The 23,671-nt window shown below is 39.5% G+C and overlaps 1 protein-coding gene and 3 long non-coding RNA genes across 4 annotated transcripts; 1 reads left to right on the forward strand and 3 right to left on the reverse strand.

The window, feature by feature from the left end:
* Positions 1-2,956: 2,956 nt before the first annotated feature.
* Positions 2,957-3,778, reverse strand: LOC125557600. Its single transcript, XR_007305335.1, has 2 exons — positions 3,254-3,778; positions 2,957-3,090 (listed from the first exon to the last, which is right to left on the reverse strand). It is a non-coding gene; the product is annotated as an uncharacterized LOC125557600 (long non-coding RNA).
* A 3,438-nt stretch (positions 3,779-7,216) lies between these two features.
* Positions 7,217-15,752, forward strand: LOC5503891 (signal recognition particle subunit SRP68). The gene is made up of 13 exons (XM_032372120.2): positions 7,217-7,373; positions 8,168-8,234; positions 8,398-8,511; positions 9,163-9,358; positions 10,008-10,090; positions 10,436-10,637; positions 10,925-11,164; positions 11,709-11,951; positions 12,136-12,230; positions 12,688-12,820; positions 13,557-13,635; positions 13,920-13,969; positions 14,532-15,752. The coding sequence occupies exons 1-13, from the start codon at positions 7,265-7,267 to the stop codon at positions 14,760-14,762; spliced, it is 1,842 nt and encodes a 613-aa protein (XP_032228011.2). The 5' UTR covers positions 7,217-7,264; the 3' UTR covers positions 14,763-15,752.
* A 248-nt stretch (positions 15,753-16,000) lies between these two features.
* LOC125557383 lies at positions 16,001-17,605 on the reverse strand. Its single transcript, XR_007305253.1, has 3 exons — positions 17,167-17,605; positions 16,890-17,015; positions 16,001-16,162 (listed from the first exon to the last, which is right to left on the reverse strand). It is a non-coding gene; the product is annotated as an uncharacterized LOC125557383 (long non-coding RNA).
* An 807-nt stretch (positions 17,606-18,412) lies between these two features.
* Positions 18,413-21,337, reverse strand: LOC116611670. Its single transcript, XR_004293604.2, has 2 exons — positions 20,889-21,337; positions 18,413-20,569 (listed from the first exon to the last, which is right to left on the reverse strand). It is a non-coding gene; the product is annotated as an uncharacterized LOC116611670 (long non-coding RNA).
* Between the last annotated feature and the right edge of the window lie 2,334 nt (positions 21,338-23,671).

Raw genomic sequence — 23,671 nt, forward strand, 5'->3', positions numbered from 1 at the left:
TGTCTTCGCCCGCGGATTTTTGTAAACTGTGGAACACGGAAAACACATTGAAATGTAGCAAACAAAGTCTATAGTAGGATATAATTTTTCCCAAAAATCTGTTGAGGTAATTTCGCAAAAATGTAAAATTCATCTTAATCGAAGCCTAAAGACCTGACAAAACCTCCTCGTTTTCGAGCTCAATTCCACAGAAAGATATCATTATCTGTCTTTCAATCACCGTCTTAGAGCAGGCTAATTGAAGTGGTAAACAACTCTAGACGGTACATGTGATACTCAGGACGTCGAGACTACGTATGCAAGGGCACCTCCCCGAAACACGTTAAAACGGCATATATGTTCTGATGCCGAAAATAACCATTTTAAAAGTTCCTGGGAAAAAATATATATGTTCCTTTTCCCAGGAGGAACCATTCCTTTTTTTCCCCAGCCAGCAGAAGCAGAAGTGGTTAAGCATTTTAGCACATGAATAATTGCCCCTTTACCTATGAGACGAATTTTTCCCCAAGCATCCGCTCCAGCGCCCCCAAAATATTCCCAGCACAACTTGTTCGACTCAACAAATTTGGCAGCAAAACCATTCTGGACGACTTTTCCCCAGCAACCGAGGGGTCTAACATCTTTCCAGCCAGCAAAACAACGTGCTGCGGAACGGATATTTTGCGGAACAGATCCGTTTATTGCCCTCGAGTATGGAGCACGCTCTAGAGGCAGCGGTCTCTCCGAGCACTCGCCACTACGAAGGCCTTTTCTTTCGGACGATATTTCGCGGCCAAAAATTGATAAAGCGCTATACTCAAAGTGACCGCGGTGCCTAAAGCAAGCTTCTCTTCTAACATAACAGAGCGAACCACAGAGAAAAGATGCCTCTGCTAGCAGGAAAAAGCAAGCCCGATTGTTTTTTTGAAAAAGCGGGTCATTCCTTATTAACGAATCTTTAAATTCGATGCTTTTTCCATATGATACCTATGAGAGCGCAGCCCCCACGCCTGACAAACCATCCGCTAGAGCAAGTAACAAGAAAAATTGCCCTGTGTATCATATTTCTGCAACTTGCAATTTTTTAAGTGAAATTGGAAACGTTCGAAGGACTTTAAGCTCATGATACTGTGTTAAATTGATGCGAGAGAGATTCAATGTGAAAATACCATGTAAAAAAGTCCCAACGTTTTTTTAAAAGCGTTAATCCCTGAAAGAAAATCCCGAAAGCAAGGACGTTGTTTGGATTTTAATATCGTTTCCAAAAAGGCAACATCGCTTTCCCGAAAGACAAGACCGTTTTCCGGTTCTTGCACCAGACCAAAGTGTCATGGGGTCATATGAAGTACACCTGTCCGCAAACAAATCATCGTTATGGGGTCATTGTCATTGCACAACTAAGTATAAAGAACGACAGTTGACTGTCCCTTCAGGCCTTTTCATTTAAAGGGGTAAGGTCAGATAGAGTAATGCGTGTATCACGGTTACTTGGCGATACAATAAAAAGGTAAATAGACTGGCTAATTTGTAATGTTTCCTTTGGTCTTCTACCAACCAAAATAATCAAAGAATCTTTCCATACACGGGATGGATTTACTGTTTTAGAGATTTCTACACTCGATAACAAGAACACATTTTCTATAGATATTTTAACGTTGTCCTTTTCTATAGTAACAAACAATACAAGTGTGTGATTCAGTTCTTTTAAAGTGTCCTTTTACAGGTAATAAACTTAGCTATCGAACAGGAGTGGCGAATAATCAACCTGAGATTTTCTAGATCGCGATATCAGGGCTTTTGAAATCTGAGATCGATTTTCTATTGCAATCTGAGATCAGAAAATAACAATTGGAGACCGAGATTTCCATTACAAAATGCTGCTTTTAGGGAAAAAAGGCGGGCCACTTATCAAATAAAAAATCTCATCAAGGAAAATGTTTTATAATTGTAGTTAATTGTAAGTGAACTTCGAGAATAAAAACTTTGAATTTTTACGGACCATCGCCACCCTTAGAAGTATAAATGGTCTTACCGTTCAAACATATTGCCCTTTCTTCTCTTTGAATTGAAGAAGAACACAATTGAGAGATACTCAAACTTTTACAAATCATTCCCCAGTTGTCTCCCAACAGTCGGTTTTATTAAAAGGCAGTTTGTTTTACATTATTCAACACTCTCCTATACTCTTATTTGGTATTCATTTCTTGTAACCTTAACGCAAAAAGAGATGGTTCGGTTAGCAAAATGGATGGCCAGCTCTACACTGCAAGATATCTCTATTGTCTTTAAGGAAATAGTCAGCTCATCTCTGCAAGATACGTATTGTTTGTAAGGAAATGGGGTTTACGCAGAAATCATAGCCTCTTTCACATAAATTGCGTTCTGTACGCTGATGTGTTTTGTTATGCGAATGTGCACCGCGTTTAAGTGAACCAGTCCCTTAGATTCAACTGAGGAGTTCCAAATAAGAAATTTCGAAATCGCTCAAAATTGGTTTAAAGTTAGCCCCTGGTTCTCTTATCATGGTTAAAAAGTTTGAGTTACATACAATAAATATTTTTCGAGAAATTCCGAATTTACGATTTTGCCTATAAAATCGCCGATTTGGGGGCATTTTTCACCTTTCGTACAAAATCGCAAAATATTCTTTAAATATACGCGGATTTAAAAATAGCGATACAGATCCTTAGAAAGGAGTTGATAAGGTATAAATCGAGTGGTTTCTTTACTTTTTCCGGCAAAAAAAAGTATATTTTATTGCTGTCTAAACATGTCCATAAAAAATATCGACTTGAATAATAGCTTAAATTAGGGGCTTATAAAACCGATGGTACATGGATTTTCGCAGAAATTTTGCACTTTGAGCAAACATTGGTGTTATTTCTTTCGATTCAGCAAATTAAAAATTGGGGGAATCAAATTCCCGAATTATAATGAAGCCGAACGCAACCCCATGTCGAGCTCAAATAACACGCGATTTTCTTGACAGCCGTCTTTATTAGATACACATACCTGTTTGTACAGGAGAAAAATCACAGAAAATAAACTCTACCCTTGCTGTATACTAATCTCAGATGCGGTATAATTGTCTTGGTTCATCCTTGGAAGTTACTGGAAGTCAATAAAGACATTACAATGAAAAATATTTGCTATTTTGTACAGACTTCAGTTCAGAACGCCTGCCGGAATGGCAAACTTTGAAGGATTTGTTTGGGTTTTAAAGTTTCTTTACGCTCAATTGAAGTAAAAGGTATTCAAGCACGTCAGTTCTTACCTTCTGCCAAGAGGTTTCTAGGGAAAAAGCCGATTTGTAAGATTAATTTCAATGCAAAGGTCAAGTACTACAACACGAGTCTGGTTTCAGATGACAACAACTGATCAGCGGTCTGCCAGATGAAAATGCGTGACTTTCCACAGGTATCCTAATCCCGATAAGAACATACCGTTTTGAGTCCTAGTCTTTCTTTATTAGAAAATCATATTTTAAAAAAGGCGATATCATGTCTTGTTTGTCTATTTTAAAAACATCTGATGATTTGGTAAAGAACTTAGGCGTAAGAGTAAAAATTGTATACGTTACGTTTATCTGCATATTAGTTGTGTGCGCATGAGCACTGCTTGATTACTGCAGAAATTTTTATCAATAATGGGAGCGGGTCTTTGTAAAATGAAGACAGGACCTAAGCGGACCAGACCTCGGCGGACCGGGTTATTTTTATTTTATTTTTTTTAATACACAAACATATGTGAAGAAACCGTTTAGCTACTTAGTAATCCACACCACCCTATTTACCATCTTCCATAAGTCGCCCCTTACTCAATTACTATTTTTACCTTTTGTTAGTTAATCATCAATGAACTTTGTACATATACTAGCTGTAACATGCCATTGTAACTCATTTATAACCTGAAGCTGAAGAAGGCAGGTATTGGCCAGCCGAAATATCGTTCTAAAAAACATAAATCTGCGTTGTTGTCGACTTTTTCTTTTAAAGGTTTTACCTTTTGCGTGGGAGTCCCTAGGGTAAATGTGCCGTTGTTGCTGGTCGCCGAGGGGACGGAGTTTGTTTTTCATTACGGACTTGCTCCAGGTGACTGAAGTAGTTTGAAAAATCGGTAGCTGGAAAATCGGCGACTACCGTGAGAATAGTGACTTTAAATGGGCTGCTTCGCTACTTTGTAGCAAGAGAAAACAAATATCACTCTGTCCAACCACTGATGAGCTGTCAGTTAACTCAATGTAAACTGTTGATTGCCGTTAGAATAGTAACCCTCTATGGGCTACTTCCCTTCTGCACAAGCACAATCGTAGATTGCCGTGAGAACATTAACTCGTTATTGGCTACTTTGCTTGATATAACAAGAACAACAACTGTGTAATGCCAACAAGACTGCCTGGAAAAGGGTTACAAAATCAGTTGGAGCTTGCGACAGATTGAATGAACATGTCTATGATTCCGATACAGACGACGATCTACTCCCCGTGTTTGAGGGGTAAAATAATACTTTCGCTAAACGAAAGATATAATGCTGATTGACATTGTTTTAATGCGAGGGATGTTTTAGCCTGTGAGCTAGTCTGTACTTTTGCGCAAAGTCCGTAATGAAAAATCAATCTCCGTCGCATATCCCCCCCCCCCCCCCCCCCCCCCCCACATACACACACACACACAAACATCGGAAAAAACATAAACTAATATAAGGAAAGCGCAGAGGTGCGCGATAAATAAGTCGAGTCTACGAAACGGGAAGTTGAGTTGAAATAGGGACTTCCCAAAATATGCTCCGGGGGGGGGGGGGGGGGGGGGGGGGATGGGGGATGCAGGGTGTGCGCCCACAGCGGCCGAGGGTCCACTTTCGGTTCCCAATTGACGTGCTATTTGTAGACAAAACTATAAAGCATAAGCTAGATAACCCTGGTACGTAGCCAAATCCGACAATAAAAGTCCCGTGAAGATACTGCAAAGGCATAAAAAAATCCCTCTTTGTTCTTTCGGGGGTAGTCAGATTTCTATTAGAGAACTCATTTCACTCGTCGTCGCCTTACTCGTCCCCTCTCAGAAAAGCCGAATTCCGAGCTACGGACAGCTACGGACGGGTTTCCTTTGCAAATTCATGCATTCTCATCTGGTAGACCGCTGATCAGTTGTCATCTGAAACCAGACTCGTGTTCAAGTACTTGACCTTTCATTGAAATTAATCTTACAAATCGGCTTTTCTCCCAGAAACCTCTTAGCAGAGGGTAAGAACTGACGTGTTTGAATATCTTTTACTTCAATTGAGCGTAAAGAAACTTTAAAACCCAAACAAATCCTTCAAAGTTTGCCATTCCGGCAGGTGTTCTGAACTGAAGTCTGTACAAAATAGCAAATATTTTTCATTGTAATGTCTTTATTGACTTCCAGTAACTTCCAAGGATGAACCAAGACAATTATACAGCATCTGAGATTAGTATACAGTAAGGGTAGAGTTTATTATCTGTGGTTTGTCTCCTGTACAAACAGGTATGTGTATCTAATAAAGACGGCTGTCAAGAAAATCGCGTGTTATTTGAGCCCGACATGGGGTTGCGTTCGGCTTTATTATAATTCGGGAATTTGATTCCCCCAATTTTTTATTTGCTGAACCGAAAGAAATAACACCAATGTTTGCTTAAAGTGCAAAATCTCTGCGAAAATCCATGTACCATCGGTTTTATAAGCCCCAAATTTAAGCTATTATTCAAGTCGACATTTTTTATTGACATGTTTAGACAGCAATAAAATATACTTTTTTTTCCGGAAAAAGTAAAGAAACCACTCGATTTATACCTTATCAACTCCTTTCTAAGGATCTGTATCGCTATTTTTAATTCCGCGTATATTCAAAGAATATTTTGCGATTTTGTACGAAAGGTGAAAAATGCCCCCAAATCGGCGATTTTATAGGCAAAATCGTAAATTCGGAATTTCTCGAAAAATATTTATTGTATGTAACTCAAACTTTTTAAACATGATAAGAGAACCAGGGGCTAACTTTAAACCAATTTTGAGCGATTTTGAAATTTCTTATTTGGAACTCCTCAGTTGAATCTAAGGGACTGGTGCACTTAAGGCAAAGGATGCGATGTGAGATCATTATCCCCTGTGGATGATTCTTGCTTCATGCACCGCGTTTAAGGCAAAGGATCCGATGTGAAATAATTATCCCCTGTGGATGATTCCTTGCTTAAACTTAAAGATAATGTTTAATGGTTTTAGTCAAAATGCTACCATAAAAAAAGACGAAGGCTTCGGAACACAGTTTAGAAGAAGTTTATCACGTGGGCATACATCTCGCCCCATGACAGGTAATCCAGAATCCGGAATCCATGAAAAAATGAGATATGGGATCCGGAATCCATGAAAAAATGAGATATGGAATCCGGAATCCATGAAAAAAATGAGATATGGGATCCGGAATCCATGAAAAAATGAGATATGGAATCCGGAATCCATGCTGCTGGAATCCGGAATCCACGAGAAAAAACCCACATGGAATCCGGAATCCACACACTAGGATCCGGAATCCAGAACCCTATTGGAGAACCTGTCATGGGGCGATACATCTCTCAAATACCCCCAGCACCGAAAAGCCATTTAATATGCCGACGGGGCTACCTATGGTTAAATATGTAATGCTCACCGAACTGCTGTTCGCAGTTTTCTAGCTAATTGCTAGAAAGTTAAAATCCCATTTAATTAATTCAAGATACACACTTATATATAAGAACGTCCAATCTCAAGCTGTGACTGGGCCGTTCTTATCTTTGGAAGGCTGAAAATGTTTGATGAGCCTAGTAAAAAACACATATGTTGAAGTATAACATTTTATTAATTTTGAATTGCCACCAATTAGCCGATTCTAGTAACTTACGAGTGTTCTTAAATTTCAGTGTGTATAGAAATATTAAACCCAATGAAGTATTAGAAGAGAATTACACAAATAATCAGTAACAATGATATTAATAATTATTTATCCAATCTATTCATTGACTCTGGAAATTATAATTTGCTTATCGGGAACCCGTACACAACCGGGACGCTACTGCTAGCTTTGAGAAACGATCTTCCTCGCCCGGAAAAGTATCCCGAAAACTCTCCCGGTACCCTGACGGACCCGGTAATTACCGGGAGTTTTGAGAAACGACCCCCTGGAGGCTGGAGGCTACCTCTGCTGTGTAAAGCTGCAGGACGAGATTCTGATCTTGCGCGGAGATTGGAAACTACGACCATAATTCCCTGCGGCTTTTTCTCCGATTTCCAAGATGGCGCCCGCCGAAGAAAAGAGCGAACACATGGTTGTAGAAAACTCTGAAATTCCAAACGAAAATGCTACAGGGGATCCAAACCAACCAAGCGTTATTACTTTAGAAAGTATCCTTACAATATGCCGTTATTTATATTTATGCTTTTCCAATATTTTCTTTAAAAATCTGGTATGATAGCCGGCTGTTCCGATAGTCTGTTTTCCGTGCCTCAAAACCTTCACAAACCTCAGCTAAAACTGCTTTATATCGCATTGTTTTATATCTAGGTTTTGTCCTCCTGTTTGAAACCTTAAAAATCATGTGAAGCTTTCTTTCCAGGGGGTATTATGTCCCCAAGTTCCTTTCACTGTTTTTTTTTTCTCCGTTGGAACAGCTGATCGTATAAGGACACGTCACTTTCAAAGCCAAATCTTTTCCTCTTCCTAGATTTGGAATCTTAACTATAAAAAGAGTTATTATTATTAGTTTTTTAGAATGATTTGAGATGGTTTCTTACTCAACAACTCACAAACTCTGCATGGATACAGTTTTGATTACACTATTTTAGTCTAATATTCCATTCCACGTCTTCCGTGTCTTTTGTTCAAATGCCGTATTTTTTAATTGCGGTGATCATTTTGTGGTGATTCTAACTCACCACTGATTGTACCAGTGATGTCTAATGCATTGCGCAATTTTTTTTCATAAGCACTGAATAAGTTGCTTTTTGTTTCTAAATGCCTAAGCGCGCGCTAGTTTGCCACCCAAACAGTCACATGATCTCTTAGCGCAAGTCTCCTATTGATACACCCCACTTGTAGTGAACATATCTATCTACAGGATTGCCTGACTTACCACTGGATGCTTTCTTGGCTAAATGAGCTTACAGTATCTGTAGAAATTCTCTTTAACTTGTGGTAGTTTTACCTGTGATTAAAGAAAATCAGTCACAGCATGGATTGCGGCATGGAGATTATCAGCGATACAGGTGAAATATGAGATGAAGTACTGTATTAACATTGTGAGACATGATCAAATGTGCTTGACATGTAGCTGACTTTTTTACAATCCTTGCCTCTAAGATGTAAGCCAGATGACTACTCTGTATTCACTCATCAAGTATTTTTTATCCATGTTTTAATCATACACAGGCAATATTGTGCTAGAAGGCTAAGGCGACTTTACAAGACCCTTCATTTCCAACATGGCTCAAGACATGCTTTTAAACCAAAGAAACTCACCAAAGAACTGGTCAAAGATGTCAAGTAGGTTTATTGACTTACAGTAGTATGGCAAGACACCTTTAGACCTTCCCTCAGTTTGCAACACAAGTGAAGAACAATGTACAAAGTCCTCTCATTTTTTCTGTTTATATATGGGCCCAAGCTTATGAAATACTTAACAGATCCTAATGGCAAATTAAATCTTAGATATAGGGGTTTCCTTTGTGTGTGTGTGTGTGTGTGGGGGGGGGGGGGGGGGGGATGATGTGTAAGTTAAATAACAAGCAAAAGTGTACATGTCTTATAGTGCTGGGTCAACTTCTCTTGGAAATATGTTACTTTATATCCTAAGATGCCTTTTGAAAAGGGTCAATAAAGTGGAACCTTGATTTAACGAAGCCCTACTAAGTATAAAGTCCTTGGTATAACAAACAATCTCCTTCCTCCAGCCTGGTCAAAATTACAGAAAATGTATGGAACAGAACCTTGATATAACAAACCCTCGACATACTAAACAGATTTCCCCAGTCCCTTGGCACTTCGTTAAATCAAGGTTTAATTGTACTGTTGAAAGGTGGAGCTAATTTTTAAAAAAATGGCTCTACAGAGACGGCTCTATATCTGTAAAATGGAAAGCAAGCATCCAAAATGAACACAGTTTTTTATCACCCTACTGTTCATAATAAATTGTAGGTTTCTGCACATTCCTCTGATGGACACCGAAAGAGCATGGAGTCAAGCCATGGAGCTTAAGCTGTTAGCCAATACTGAGCCAAGAAAAAGATTCCATCTGATTCGACGGCTGCAGAAGGCTTCCAAACATGCACAGGATCTTGAGAACTTGTGTGACGGGGACATGTGTGATGCAAGAACGAAACTAGAAGCCCAGGTGAGATATGGTTGCACTGTATTTCCAATAAAAAAATCATGTAGTTCTTTTCAACAGTAAACAGAAGCCTAGATCTTTTTTCAACTTTATTTAGTTAACAACATAAGTTACTACAATAAAATTCTTCACTCATATCATTTTATGACATGGGCAACTGCCCTAGAACGAATTGGCAAACTTTAGCCGTTACATTAACTGAGCTCAGCTGCTTGGGTGTTTCAGGTTATGGCCCCTCTTAAAGGGGCAGTGTCATGGTAAGAGCTTTGCAATAGCCCGGGCACAATGAATTTCATTCAAATTCTAATGTTGACTTACGAGCCTTTGGTACATACATGTGGGAGATTTAAATAAATACCACAAACTGTCAATAAACATAATTTTCAATAAAATATGTATAAAATGTCTATTAATTTAACAAGTCATTGACAGCTTAAAGTTCAACTGTTTGTAGACAATTAAAAGCCTACAGTAAACACTGACTGACAATGACATGCACAGTACTATGACACTGCCCAGACTACTGTCTGTTCAGTACATTACAGCATCTGCCTTCTCTCCTCAGACAGATTGTTTAATAGATCATGATGTACAGTACTGTAGTTCTGCTGTTTTTGATTTGCTATGGCTTACCTGATAACTTTAATTTTAGGCTTATTCCTCCTACATGAAGGGAAGTGTAAGCTTTGAGTTACAAAACTGGAAAGAGGCTTTAGAGCTTTTTGGCCGATCTAGGTAAGACATACAGTACAGTAGTTCAGCATGACCAGTAAAAAAATGAGCAGCAAAACATGTGTAGAATGTTCTTCGACTTGAGTCATTTTCCCAAGGAACACCTTCTTACTACTTTTCCATTCAATTCATTCAAAACATGCAGTTTTTCAATCAATTTTAAAGTTCTGTTTGGAGTAAGAAAGGGTGTTTTATACTGTACACTACATTGGTGTACAGTATGTAAAGGACAATGCACATGGACAGAAGAAAACATTTCTACTGTATATCTCATTGTACTGTAACTTAAACTAATGATTCTTGTTAAAAACAAGAAGGTGAAATCTTAGCATACATTTTCTTCACCAGGACCATCTATGAGAGGCTAGCTGGAGCATTCTCTGAGGAGCAGCGAAATATGTATCTACAACGGGTAGAGGAAATAACACCAAATATCCGCTACTGTGCATATAACCTCGGGGAGAGTGGCACAGACATTAATGATCTCATGCAGCTGAGGCATTGTTCAGCAGGTGGTGTGCAGGACCCAGTACTTGCCGCCAAGATTGATGTAAGTAAAAGAATATGGAAAGGGTGTTGCTTCTGGACAAGGCCCCCTATTCCTATCTCTCCACAAATTTTATCTTTGTATGTAATATTTTTCTAATTCACTTTTTACAGGATAACCTCCATTACATATAATGGGCACCCTCTGAGCCAAATAGTGTGTCTGTTACAATATACGTTTGGGGAGTTGAGGTTTTATCTATATACAGTTTTACTGACAACACATTTTTAAGTGTGTAAGGTAGAGCGTTCTGTCAACAAAAAGTTGACATATTATTACAATGATCACAGGAAGTTCTAGCTCAGACCCGCGAGAAAGAAGCTGGTGCCATGACAGAGGTTGTGTGGTGCAATCGCACAATCCCAGTGAGGAATGAGAAGGTGCGGGGCTTTATACTCCATGCCCAACAGATGGCTAGAGAGCTTGACCGGGCAGAGGACCTTGACGGGCGCATGGAGCTGTATGAGGACTTACTTTTAGAGTGCAAGGATGCTTTGCAAGCAATAAAGGATGACCTCAAAGGAGATCTGGTCAGTGAAGAGCTTAAAGTACATGTATAGATGGTTAACAATTTGAAACAAAGGGGAATATGTTGAGAGAAGAGCTTGTTTTAAGCTTTTAGATAATTTTACTACTGTAGGGAAATGAATTAAATCAACACAACATTGATAGAAGTGGTTTAATATTTTATTCTTCTGTGAAAACAGAGTAGTTTTGCTGACATTTCAAATGTTAGCCCTTCATCACTCTGACGAAGAGCTAATGCTTGAAACATTAGCAAAAGTATTTCAACCTGGTATTAATTGATTTATTTCCCTGATTCATGCCTACTGTAGTTATTCTACAGCTTGTCTTGTAGTTTCCTCCTGTACTGTAGCTCTTATTATATATACAGTACAATACTGTACATACTTGTATAGTATTGTACTGTAGCTATTCCTGTAGCTAGGCTGTAATACAGACAACATTGGCACTCTTTTATCCTTTTATACTGTAGACTGTATGTATTCCCCAATATTGACTCCAAGTTCTTACTGGACATTCCTACATATTGACACAACCCTTCACCCCCAGTCTACAGGTAAAAACAGGTCACAGAAGACAGAAGCACAAGTTGCCAACCTTCAGTTTCTTCACACTTACGTTACTTACCTCAAGTTGACCAAGACAATAGAACGCTACCTTCTGCTTGCGGAATCCATGAAGAACCAGCTACCGGCTAACCTGCAGGACACTGCAAACGGGTCAGAGCCTCTTCCAAACAAGAAGCTGACAAAGCCTGAAGACATGGTCAGGATTTATGACATTATACTACAGGTGAGAGAATTCTTACCCCCTTAATCTAGATTAAATAAATTGACATAAATATTTCTCAAGGTTTTTTGTACATGATTGAAGTTGTACACAATGCGGAAAGTTCCATCTTAACTTACATTGTTCCTGGTCACCACAGCCTTTAATTGCTAGCCAATGATACTAGTTCCATTACAACTTTATTTAGAACTTATCAGACATGAGTGAGCTCCACAGTGTGGAAGACGATCTGGAACTCACTAAAGAGATTGCTGCTCAGACATTAGAATACAAGGCGTACAGGTGAGCATTTTGAACATTAACAGTGCATCCTATGGTCTTCAACCATATTGTTCTGCTCTCTCTATATACTGTAGAGCTCCTATGTACATCTAATTGAATTAAACAACTTGTATTTTAGCCTTCTGGCAAACACCTATTCAAATACCTTTGCCAGGTTATCTCGAATGTTGAGTGGTTAGTGTGTTTGCATTTCGTGCTATCTACAATAACAAAATGGCAATTGACAGAGCCACCTAAAGAAAACACCCAATGGATCAAATTGTTGAGATATTTTTGCTTTTCAATACTTTTTACTGCTGTATAAAAATGACCTGAATGCACTAAGAATTTAATAAATGTCTATGGGTTACCACGATTGAAAGTTACATACATCCTAAATGTTGACAAAGTAATTTGTGGTTAAGATGTTTTTTAGATGTTTTTATTTTATTTTTGAATCAATTCTTGTGTATTACAGATGTTTTTACATTGCACACTCATATCTCTTGGCCAAGAAATGGCGTGAGGCTGCTGTGTTGTATGATCGTGTGACAAGTCATGCAAATTCTGCCATCAGTCACTTTAGAGAGTGCCAGAACTTCCAATCACAAGTGAGTATACAGTGTATTTTGTGTGAATTCTTTCTTTGATAGAAATAATTGACATTTGACAGATAGCCTTCATTTACAGATATATGTTATTACACCTGGCAGTTTTCATGGTTATGATGGTGGAGATAATGGCGGTGGGATGATGGTGATGGAATAGTGATGATGATGTTTATAGTGGCATTGGGATAATGATGATGATGATGGTGGTAGTATGATGATGATGATGATGGTAGTGGGATGATTGTGGTGGGTTGATGGTGATGATAATGATAATAGTTATTATGATGGCTTTATTGTTGATGGTGATAGTGGTGATAAAAATGCTTGTGATTCTGGTGGTGGTACAGTAACAATGATGATTATGATGACTGTAAACACGTTGATGATGACTATAGTTGACTATTATAATGATGATGATGGTGGTGGTAATGATTATAATAATGATGATGATGATGGCTGTGGTGATTATACAGTAGTTATGATGACAGTGATGATAAGGATGTTGATGATGATGATTATAAAGGAGAAGGAGGACACGATGATGATGGTGATGATGTTGTTGTGATATAATGATGATGATGGCAGTGATGGTTATGATTATAATGATGACTATGGCAATGATAATTGCCTCTTGGCACTAACACTAAAGATGTTAATACTTTTAAGAAGAGAGAGGAGCTTGAATATGAGTAAGGGGGAGGACTATGAGATAACGTTCAGCTTTCTCACTCAACAGCAGCAGGCATCCCGACTACAAGATCTGGCATCGTTGTCACGTGGCTCAAAGTGCTCTGCGCATGCTTCGAGTATTCTTGGTGGGTATATATGTGAACAAGAACATTATATGATATTTTCACCTACGAGAATAAGGAAATAACCACATACCTTTATTAGCTCAAAGCTAATTTAGACTAATAGTTATATATAAATAAGTAGAAGAATAACATGTTTTATATTAAGTAAAAGATAAATATTTCTTGTAGAAGGTTGTTCATTTTTCTGTCTTTCCCCTTCCTTTGTTTTGCTTTGTCTGACAGGCCACAATAAGCGAATCAATAACACTATATGGTATTTATTTGAATGGTATTGACTCTTTCAGATAGTGAAGAGATCACGGACAAGCTGGCAAGTGCTACCATCGAAGACAAGGTTTGTTGCACTAGGAATTGTTGGGGGAAGCCTACAGTACATAGGTAGCGCAGTCGGCAGAGCTTTATTCTGTACAAGTGCCTGTGCCTCTCACCACAGGGTTCTGGGTTCGATTCGAGTTGAGTAAGTTAGTCTCGCCTTTGCTCCGAGGGTTTTTCTCCGTGTTCAACGGTTTTTCTCCCTCCACAAAACCAACAATTTCGATCTTAGCTGTGATCCGTGGTCAGACATGAGTTGTATGGCGGCTGCCTGAGGCGCCTTCCTATGCCTTAGATCTTATTAATTCAGCTTGCGAATCCTCTTCTACCTGATTTACTTCACGTAATAACTACACAAACCCGACATGGAAACGTTTGACGTTCTGTCACATTTGGGGACGTGGGGAATTTTTATATATGCATTATTTTCGGCGGTAAACTTGACATGGGAGGAGGGGCTATGCTATAAAGTTTCAATTTGATTGTTGAAGAAAAGCAATGAAAAGTGCATACTAGTTTACAAGGCGTAGTCGCTGCTACCATCTCTGTCGGCCCATACTAACCCCTGTTCACCTCTTTGTCAGACGTTAGCGGAGCGTCTAGACGTATATCACGTCGACCAATCACTGGTCAGCAAGAAACCCCACGTGACCACTTTCCCGCCAGACTTCCAACCAGTGCCGTGCAAACCGCTGTTTTTCGACCTTGCCCTGAACCACGTGGAGTTCCCCTCCCTCGCCGAACGCGTGGAGACCAAGAAAGCTGCTGGGATCACTGGTTATTTCAAGGGGTGGCTTTGGGGAGGTGGAAATTAGGTTGAATCAATATAATACAACGGTTAAAGTTTTAAGGGTAAGTTCAAACGTCGTATTATCCATGAGCCGTATTCAATGCAGATGCATGCAAATGAATCAAGTCTATTGTTTCATTTTGATTTGCATGTATTTGCATTGAATACGGCTCATGGATAATACGACGTTAGAACTTAGCCTAAGGAATCCTCGTCTTATTAGCGTGTGTTATTGCTGACAGCCCGTGGATCATTAGCTGGAAGTGCTTGGCACGCCTACACTGACAACTATTTCAGAGAGTTCCTTAGAACTTTGAGCAAGCAAAGGCCAAAAATCGTGTACTGTACCAACGTCATTTTTGTGGTGATCAGTATAGACTAAGGAGTCGTCTACACTAACACGGATTCAAAAATATACGGATTCGCCGTAAACGCGTTACTTAATTCGCGTCCATACTATCGTTTTCGCTCGGATCCAGCCGTCCACACTAACACGGAGTTAACCATGCGACGCGCGCTACCGTGGCCACCAATACAAAGTTAACCATGCGACGCTACCGTGACCACCAATACAAAGTTTACCATGCGACGCCCGCTACCGTGACCACCAATACAACGTTCATCGTGCGACGCGCGCTACCGTGACCACCAATACAACGTTCATCGTGCGACGCGCGCTACCGTGACCAGCAATACAAACATGCAAGAATCTGACTTTTTATTGACCCGAACTTCGTAACTAGGCTGAGTTCATCCTGCTTTTGTCTACACTAAAGCATTTCTTTGCCTAGCTAGTTCGGTAGTGAAGTCCCTGTCAATCAGATAGTAACATTCTCCCATCCTAATTGGTTCTTATTGGATTACTTTACAAATCTGTCAAGGTGGCCAGGAGCTTTGCATACCGACTGACATTGAATTGTGAAATTATCAATCAACTAATTGAGGCCAAGAGACTTGTAATCATATCTTATGAAATCATTAAAATATTCCTTGAAATGGAAAAGCTCATTAACACGACAGGCAGAGATTTTGTATTGAGCATGCGCTTAACCACTGGCCATTTGTCATAAATCACCGGCGCGTAGAGTCTACAATGATTGCGATAAACTTATTTGAAATTCATATTTACAGCCCCTTATATTTCTCTAGTGCTTATCAATAACAAAAAGTATATTATATTTGGAGAAAAGCAATAATAGCAATGATATAGATCCTAAAGTTAAGAAACATTACAGGAACTATAAAGCCAGGGCCATTGTTTTGATTAAGTTGTTACCCTTATTTAAATAAGCATGACAGGCTATCATCAAAAGCAAAAATATCGAATTCGGGGATATTTTACAGCTGTTTTATTCTACACCTAACTAGCATTTATCTCCTCTATGTCTTTACTTAATTGTGTTCACGATACATCCTCGAGGAATCCTGAAGAAAAAAGAAAAAGAAAAAAACAACTTAATCAAAACAATGGCCCTGGCCCTGGCTTTATAGTTCCTGTAATGTTTCTTAACAAAGTTAACAAAGTTAAGAAACATTACAGGAACTATAAAGCCAAGGGGCCAGGGCCATTGTTTTGATTAAGTCGTTACCCTTATTTAAATAAGCATGACAGGCTATCATCAAAAGCAAAAATATCGAATTTGGGGATATTTTACAGCTGTTTTATTCTACACCTAACTAGCATTTATCTCCTCTATGTCTCAACTTAATTGTGTTCACGATACATCCTCGAGGAATCCTGAAGAAAAAAGTGAGATCACGGCCCCCATTCAAATATGCAAATTGATATTCTAGTACAACTAAACTGAGTACTAAAAATGTTTTTTTACGGAGAGAGCCAATTTTGAGAGGGTCCAGAATACTCTGGATGAATACTAGATACTTAATATTTTCTGATCTGTAGGATATTTGACCGGTACAACGACTAGCTTTTCCGAAAAAGAAAAAAATATCGCACCAAACGCATCGTTTATTTATTACATTTTGTTTACAAAATTATTATATTTCCAATTGTACGATTGCCAACCTCTTAGTACTGAATGGAGCAGGGACCCTTGGTTAACAACTACTGAAAAGGCAGTGCCAATTGCTAACGAGATCAGTATAAGAATAATATTTCTAGCCAGACTAATCAGTCATTTTGCAAACCCACCTCCTAAGGATGCCTAATTTCAGCTTGAGCGCCAATTTTGGTAAACTTTCTTGATACATGAATGAGATAACTAAGCTTTGCATCTAATACTTCTATTCTCAGACCGTCGGTACATCGCCTGTGGAACTGAAACAACGACCTCCAAATTTTACCTTTTTGTACATATGAGTAATTTGATCAAATTTAAGTCTTAATTTAATTACTAATTTGTTGCACTATTGGTTAAGCAATGCATTAATAGTGATTAATAAATACAGCAGCTACCGTTTTTGCTTACCATTTGAACAGAGATACCCGCGATGTCTAGTTATTCAGTAAGTAAGACACGTGTACTGAAATATCGCCGCCATTTTAATAGCACAACCTCAAACAACATGTTCTCCGTTCACATTTTAATCCGTATTTATGCACCAACATGGCGCACAAAAACATAACATAAGCAATATTCAATAACTCATAAAGCCTGCAGTACTCTCTCGAGAAAGAATTCAATCATCTGATATCATATTTAGCGTTCAAACGGTGGACATTTTTACGTTAAAATCGTAAACATTCGAAACACGAACAATGCAAAGTATGATAATGAAGCTCGCATCTAGGGGCCTGGAGCATGCGCAAGGCATACTCTCTGCATGTTCATTAACACTAGGTTCATGTTTTTCAATAGCACTTAGATAGGTGGTGACACAGTTGGATATCCCTTCTTATCTAGACTCGTCCCCAGGCTTCTTCTTTGTCACCACTTTTTCGTAGGCCCCATGATGCAACGAGATCATATTTTAGTTTCAACATATGTTTAGGCAGCAAATCAATAATGACGTCACTAACAAGAGCCGCGCAGCGAAAAGAAGCCTGGTAATGAGGCTTCTCCTTTTTCATGAATCACATTTAGAGTTCGGAATTTTACTTATAGACCACTTATCTCGCAAACCCCAACATCTCAGATCTTCTCACACATTTTCAGTAATCCAGTTCCCCTCCTCGACTCTTAAAGGCCGATTTAGACGGCACGATTTAGTCGTATGCGACCTGTTTACGACATATCTTAACCCTGAATTACACACTACGACATTGGTAATCTAGCTTAGTAGCGGAATTGTAGAAGTATCGCATACATCTTAGTCGTGCTGTCTAAATTAGCCGGGCGCGTTTTTTTTTTCTTTGGAATTGGAATGGTTGGTACAGAATGGTATTCGGGTCATTCTGCCACACATAGCAGAATGGGTAGAATAGAATGGGAACGCGGAATAAACGAACGCGCGCTTTTTTTTATTCTAATCATTCTCATTCCGGAATCACGAGTAAAAAAAACGCGCTTTAATAAACTCGCGCCTTAATAAACTCTCACAATGCGAGCCCGCGCCTCTTGCGCTATATCTCTCGTAATCCAAATACTTTGGAAGCGAGGCGTGTTTCGAGCTGACGGGAATTAGCTATGCAGGGTTATTTCCGAGGGCTGGAGAATGGAGGGGGGGGTGGGGGGTAAAGATAGTAGCTACGTTTCAAATCTGATGCAGTCAAAATGACGGTCCATATACCTGATTTTTATTGGGCAGCAGCGTTTGATCAAAAGCGCATTTCAACATGAACAATTCCAAGCAATGCTCTTTACAAGCGAACTACTGTTCTCTCCACATTTTCCAGAGAATTCTTGAACCGCCGCATTTTATTGAGTTTCCTGTGAACCGCTGATTAGTACTGCTGGCGCATTCTTTCTCGTCGCGCTCGTGATCTCGTGAGTTTTACCTACTGAAGGGCTGATCTATTTTCCCTTCTCGCGTCCATAAAGCGCTTTAAAAGCCATTCCTCTTCGACATTGTCCTCGAGTCTTTTACCCAATTTTCTGTAGAGCCACTCCTTTAAGAAATTTTCACGGTTTTCACCCAATGTATTTTCAAAGGCTAATTTAGTTTGCTTTAGTGTTTGAAAAGCGCCGTAAAGCCACTCTTTTTGGATTGATTTTTTTCTAGCCACTGGATTTTTAGAAGTTAACGGTTTTCGTATATCAATTTACATCTCTTCATTACGCTATCCGTTTTTTTTAGATCGTTTGGATCCAGGCTTTTCGGCGCTGATGTTATTTTCCCCGTTACGGCTTCATTAAGTGCTGTTTTTTGCCTTTCCAGTTCTTACTGTTTTTTCGCCACTGATGTCTTTTCACCGTACTGACAGTTATATTTGACGCTGATGTTTGCCTTCCCGTAAGCGTTTTTTTTTCGGCGCTGATGTTATTTTCCCAGCTTTGACGGCTATATTTGACGCTGGTATAAATCGGCCTTTCTCGTTCTAACGGGTTTTTCGGCGCTGATGTTATTTTTCCAATTCTGACGGCTTCATTTGATGCTGATGTTTGCCTTTCCAGTTCTTACGATTTATTCGGCGCTGATGTTATTTTTCCCGTTCTGGCTACTATATTTGACACTGTTTGCCTCTCCGTTCTAAAGGCTTATTCGGCGCTGATGTTATTTTCCCCTTTAAAACGGGTATATGTTTGCCATTATAACAGGTTTTTCGTCGTTGATGTAATTTTTTCCCGTTCTGACTGCTATATTTGACGCCGATGTTCCCCTTTACCGTTGTAACGGGTTTATTCGGCACTGATGCTACTTTCCCGTTCTTGCGGTTTATTTTGGCTGATGTTATTTTTCCCTTTTTAACGTTTACTTGAAACTGATGTTTGCCTTCCCCGTTCTTGCGGTATATTTGCCGCTGTTGTTTTCTCCCCGTTCTGACGGTTATTATTTGACGCATATGTTTGCCTTTACCTTTTTAGCGGTTTATTCCGGGCTGAAACGGCTGTTTGGAGCTGATTTTTGCTTTTCCCTTTCTGTTTATTCGATGCTGTGTTTTTTTCCTCCATTTGACAACTATATTTGACGCTGATTTTTCCCGTTCTTACATTCTTTTCGCCGCTGGTGTTTCCCGTGTTTTGACGGCTAAATTTAGATTTTTACTTTCCGACTCCAACGGTTCATTTTTGGATTATATTGTTTTTTTCGTTCTGACGGCTTTATTTGACACTGATGTTTGCCACTCCTGTTCTAACGGTTTATTCGCCGCTGTTGTTTTTACCCATTTCTCGCGGCTATATATGACTCTAATATTTGCCTTTCCTGTTCTAAGGCCTTTTATGGGCACTGATGTTTGCTTTACCCGTCTAGTTGTTTTTGTTTTACCCGAATACTATACAACACTTTGAAAACACTAGATCCGCCATTGTGGTGCGCCCGTCGTTGCGGTTAGATGATATATCCGCCTTTGCGCTGAAAACGCCTTTGCGGCCGTATTCACCATTGCGGTGATAGTATAAACACCACTGCGGGTGCAATATAAAATCGCCATTGCTGCTATGGTTAATATACACGGATTAAATCTAGGTGATTTCGGGTTTCCACCAATTCTTTCAGGTGCATTAGTTGTTACAGAATACACCAATCTTTCGGCGTTATGTCAAAGACGGCTTTGACAAATGTGTTTACCCTTGAGTTGGCAGTTCCGAGATGACCACACTGCAATTTGTGAAGGTTTTTGTAACACTTCCTCAAGCCACCTTCCCGTCGGCCGGCCATTGTACTCTATACAGAGAGCATGATAAGTGTCTCCCCCATGTCCTCCTTGTATGGCGGCCCAAATCCTGTAGAAATGAGCTCAAGTATCTTAACTCCGCGCTCATCTTGTGTCTGAAATGCATAGAACATAAATGTCATGAGCGTTAACAATCGCGGACAATTTGTTTTGTACAAAAAGCTCACATTTTTTTACAACGATCATCTGCTTCCTTACAATCATTTTTTTTAAATGACCTCCCCTTCCCCTCCTAACAATGTTGATACGACTTGGAATGGCCCGCAAACACTTTCACTGAAATATCCAGCATATTGATCAGTGGGGGAAGCGGAGGGAGAAAGACTTTGTGCGAAAATTTGTTTTGCGAACGCCTTTGTCCCAAAGTAAATTACAGCAGATTGAAGAATACAGGGATAGACAGACTTAAAGTACCTTAGTCGGGTAGATTTTCTCACGAAGTGTTGTCCACATGAGAAGCCCCGAGATGGTGGGTAACACAGCGGTCAGAGTGATTTTAAACCGCGAACTAGTTTTGCGCACCATGGCGGCTAGCGGATAGAAGAGGCGTTACAGCGGCGTTTAACGGAAGCTTTGGCGCTTTGTCTCTCGCTTTTTTTTTTGCTAAGCTCTTGTCGCCCAACTCAAACTGATGAACAGCGACGATGGTATATGCCTTACTATTGATGGAAAAGGCGGGCGCTAAATACGCTTCGACGCTTGAGTGCAAATTTGCGGTGGCGTTTCTACCGCCATGCAGACCGACGGCTTGATCGTCTTCGCCGGATATCTGCTGTTGGATCTTTGATAGTATACCCAACCAGGGCGAGCGCGCGTTCGTAAAGAAGCACAGATTCCAATTTCTCATGTATTATGTGACGTCATAACTCATAATAATTGAATCGAAATTACGTCATTGCGAATTTTTTTTAATTAAAAAAAAACTTTATTTAAGGCAGCCGGCGGATGCGTCTCTGCGCTCGCAGAACAGCCCTAATAGCTGTGCGCATGCGCGAGCTCTGACAAAAACCAGTTGCTACGAAAAGCATAACAATCAATCTTTGAATTTTTTTTTTCTTTTTCCTCTAGCTCGCCCGGTCAACTCCTTAGTAAAACATATTTGGTAGTCCACTTCGACCACTTCGCTTTTTTTATCAAGCGTCAAGGATTACGTAAACTTGCAGTAATTCAAGTTTACTAAGATTTTACAGGCCACCATTTAAAAAGTCGGCCCAAATCCTAACGTTTTAGAATAACACAGGTCTCCCGTGTTCTCGTCCAAGGCTCTTTTAGACAATTAAACAAAAAACAGTCATTGATAGACATGTATATACTGAATACAGCTTTAAAGTCCTGATTTTCAAATTCTGATAAGGGAATTGACTCTGAATTGTATTCTGAAAAGGAAATTTGACTAAGAATTTGAAATTTTTACAGAGCTTTGAAAATTTTTTTGGCCACGTGTGATGACAGGTTCGTATTTTAATATAAGGGAATTCAGAAAATTATAGCTCTTTGCTTGCCTTTGTTTTTCTAAGTTAAAGTCCGTAAACATTTTCAGAATCCGCACGGTACTGGAACTAGTTTGGCGATATTTTTGGGCACTTTCCCTTTGCAGCCTGGTCTCTTGTGCATGCGCATTGTCAGCTGTCCTTAGTTTCGGATGTCAGAATGACATCAGCAATCGTGTTTTCTGTTGTTGCTAATGTCTTTTTATTTAAATATCGACATAAATGCTTCCGGGTTTTCCTGGGAAACAGGAAGTGCGTCTATCAGAATAGACTTTCCTTGGAGCTTCGGTCTGATTAACTCAATTAGTATTTCAAATTAGCCAAAATTAACAGTATAACAAGCAGTTTACGTTGCAATATCAATAAAAAGCAATATTATTGCTTAGCAAAGCAGAGCAAAAATCACTGTTTTATATTTAAATAGATTGTTGTTCTGATTATCAGAAAACAGGAAGTTCAAAGGTGCTTTCCTTTTAGTGTTGAACCAATATCACATGATTTGTGTTACATTCTTCTCCTCAAACTGAGAGACTCATCAGAGAGGAACTTTCTATGTTATGTCCCTGTGAGAATGAAGACCATCAAACAGGTTCGATGTACTCAGCTATCTCATAACCTCATGAAGAACGAATGCCCATGGAAATTACCTGGGGATAAGGAAAAAGTTCGCATGATTCGCGTCATGATAGATTACAAAGATTCTAAAGGAAAAGTGGACTCAGTCAGCATGACATGTTGTGCCGAACACCAGGATAATGCTGAGGAAGCTCTGATTGCAGAAAACGGGCTAACTCGCTAAGGTTCAGAACAAGACTCTGCTCTGCTTATAAACGACCACAAAGACTACCCCTGGATAGAGAAGTGCTCGCTAATGATAACCAAAGACTACACTTCTACAAGACTGTTTTGCTCATGACGGCGGAAAACTACGCTTTCTACAAGACTGTTTTGTTTATGACCGCTGAAGACAACACTTCTTGAAGACTATGTTTCTTTATGACCGCAAAAGACTACACTTCTATAAGTTAACAGCCAGCGAAGAATACAAGGCGACCACGAAAGATTGCCTTTACTACAAGACTTTTCGCTGAAAAAGTGAAGTAGATTTAACGAAATGAGCCGAGACCTCCTTAGTGCAATATAGAATAGTATAAAAATGCATACATGGTAGGGATCTCGTGCAAGGGCAATTATGAAAACGCAGTAGCCAGGTAAGCGGTAGCTGCTCAGGGTCTTGAATGAGTTAGTGAGCTGTAGTTTTATTTCTTCTCTCGAATAACTCTTAACCATATTACCTTTATATGTAGTAAATAGCTACCGTTTCATTCATGTTTGGAAAGTGGAAACGTTTATGGCACTATGGGTACTCATAAATAAATAATTACAGGAAATGCGAATTTCATAATGTCCGGTGTATCTGGTGAAAAACGCATGGCGGGCTCCAGAGTAGTATTTTTCTGACCACGGATCAAATCGGCATCCTTAGCTCTGGAAATAGGTCTTTAGATCCATATAACTTTATCTGTCCAAATGCACACATAAAATTAACCTCCTTATTGACTACTAACGAAGTTGTCAACCTGAGCAGGGTGGGGTCCGGGCCCCTGCCGTGGTTATAAATGTGTATCTGTGCGTCCATTTGCTCAGGGACGGACCTTTAGAACGATACAAAAATAGAATGAAAATGGGCGCACAGCCACACGCCTA

Source organism: Nematostella vectensis, chromosome 12 (genome assembly GCF_932526225.1).
Source record: "Nematostella vectensis chromosome 12, jaNemVect1.1, whole genome shotgun sequence".
Taxonomy (NCBI): Eukaryota; Metazoa; Cnidaria; class Anthozoa; order Actiniaria; family Edwardsiidae; genus Nematostella; species Nematostella vectensis.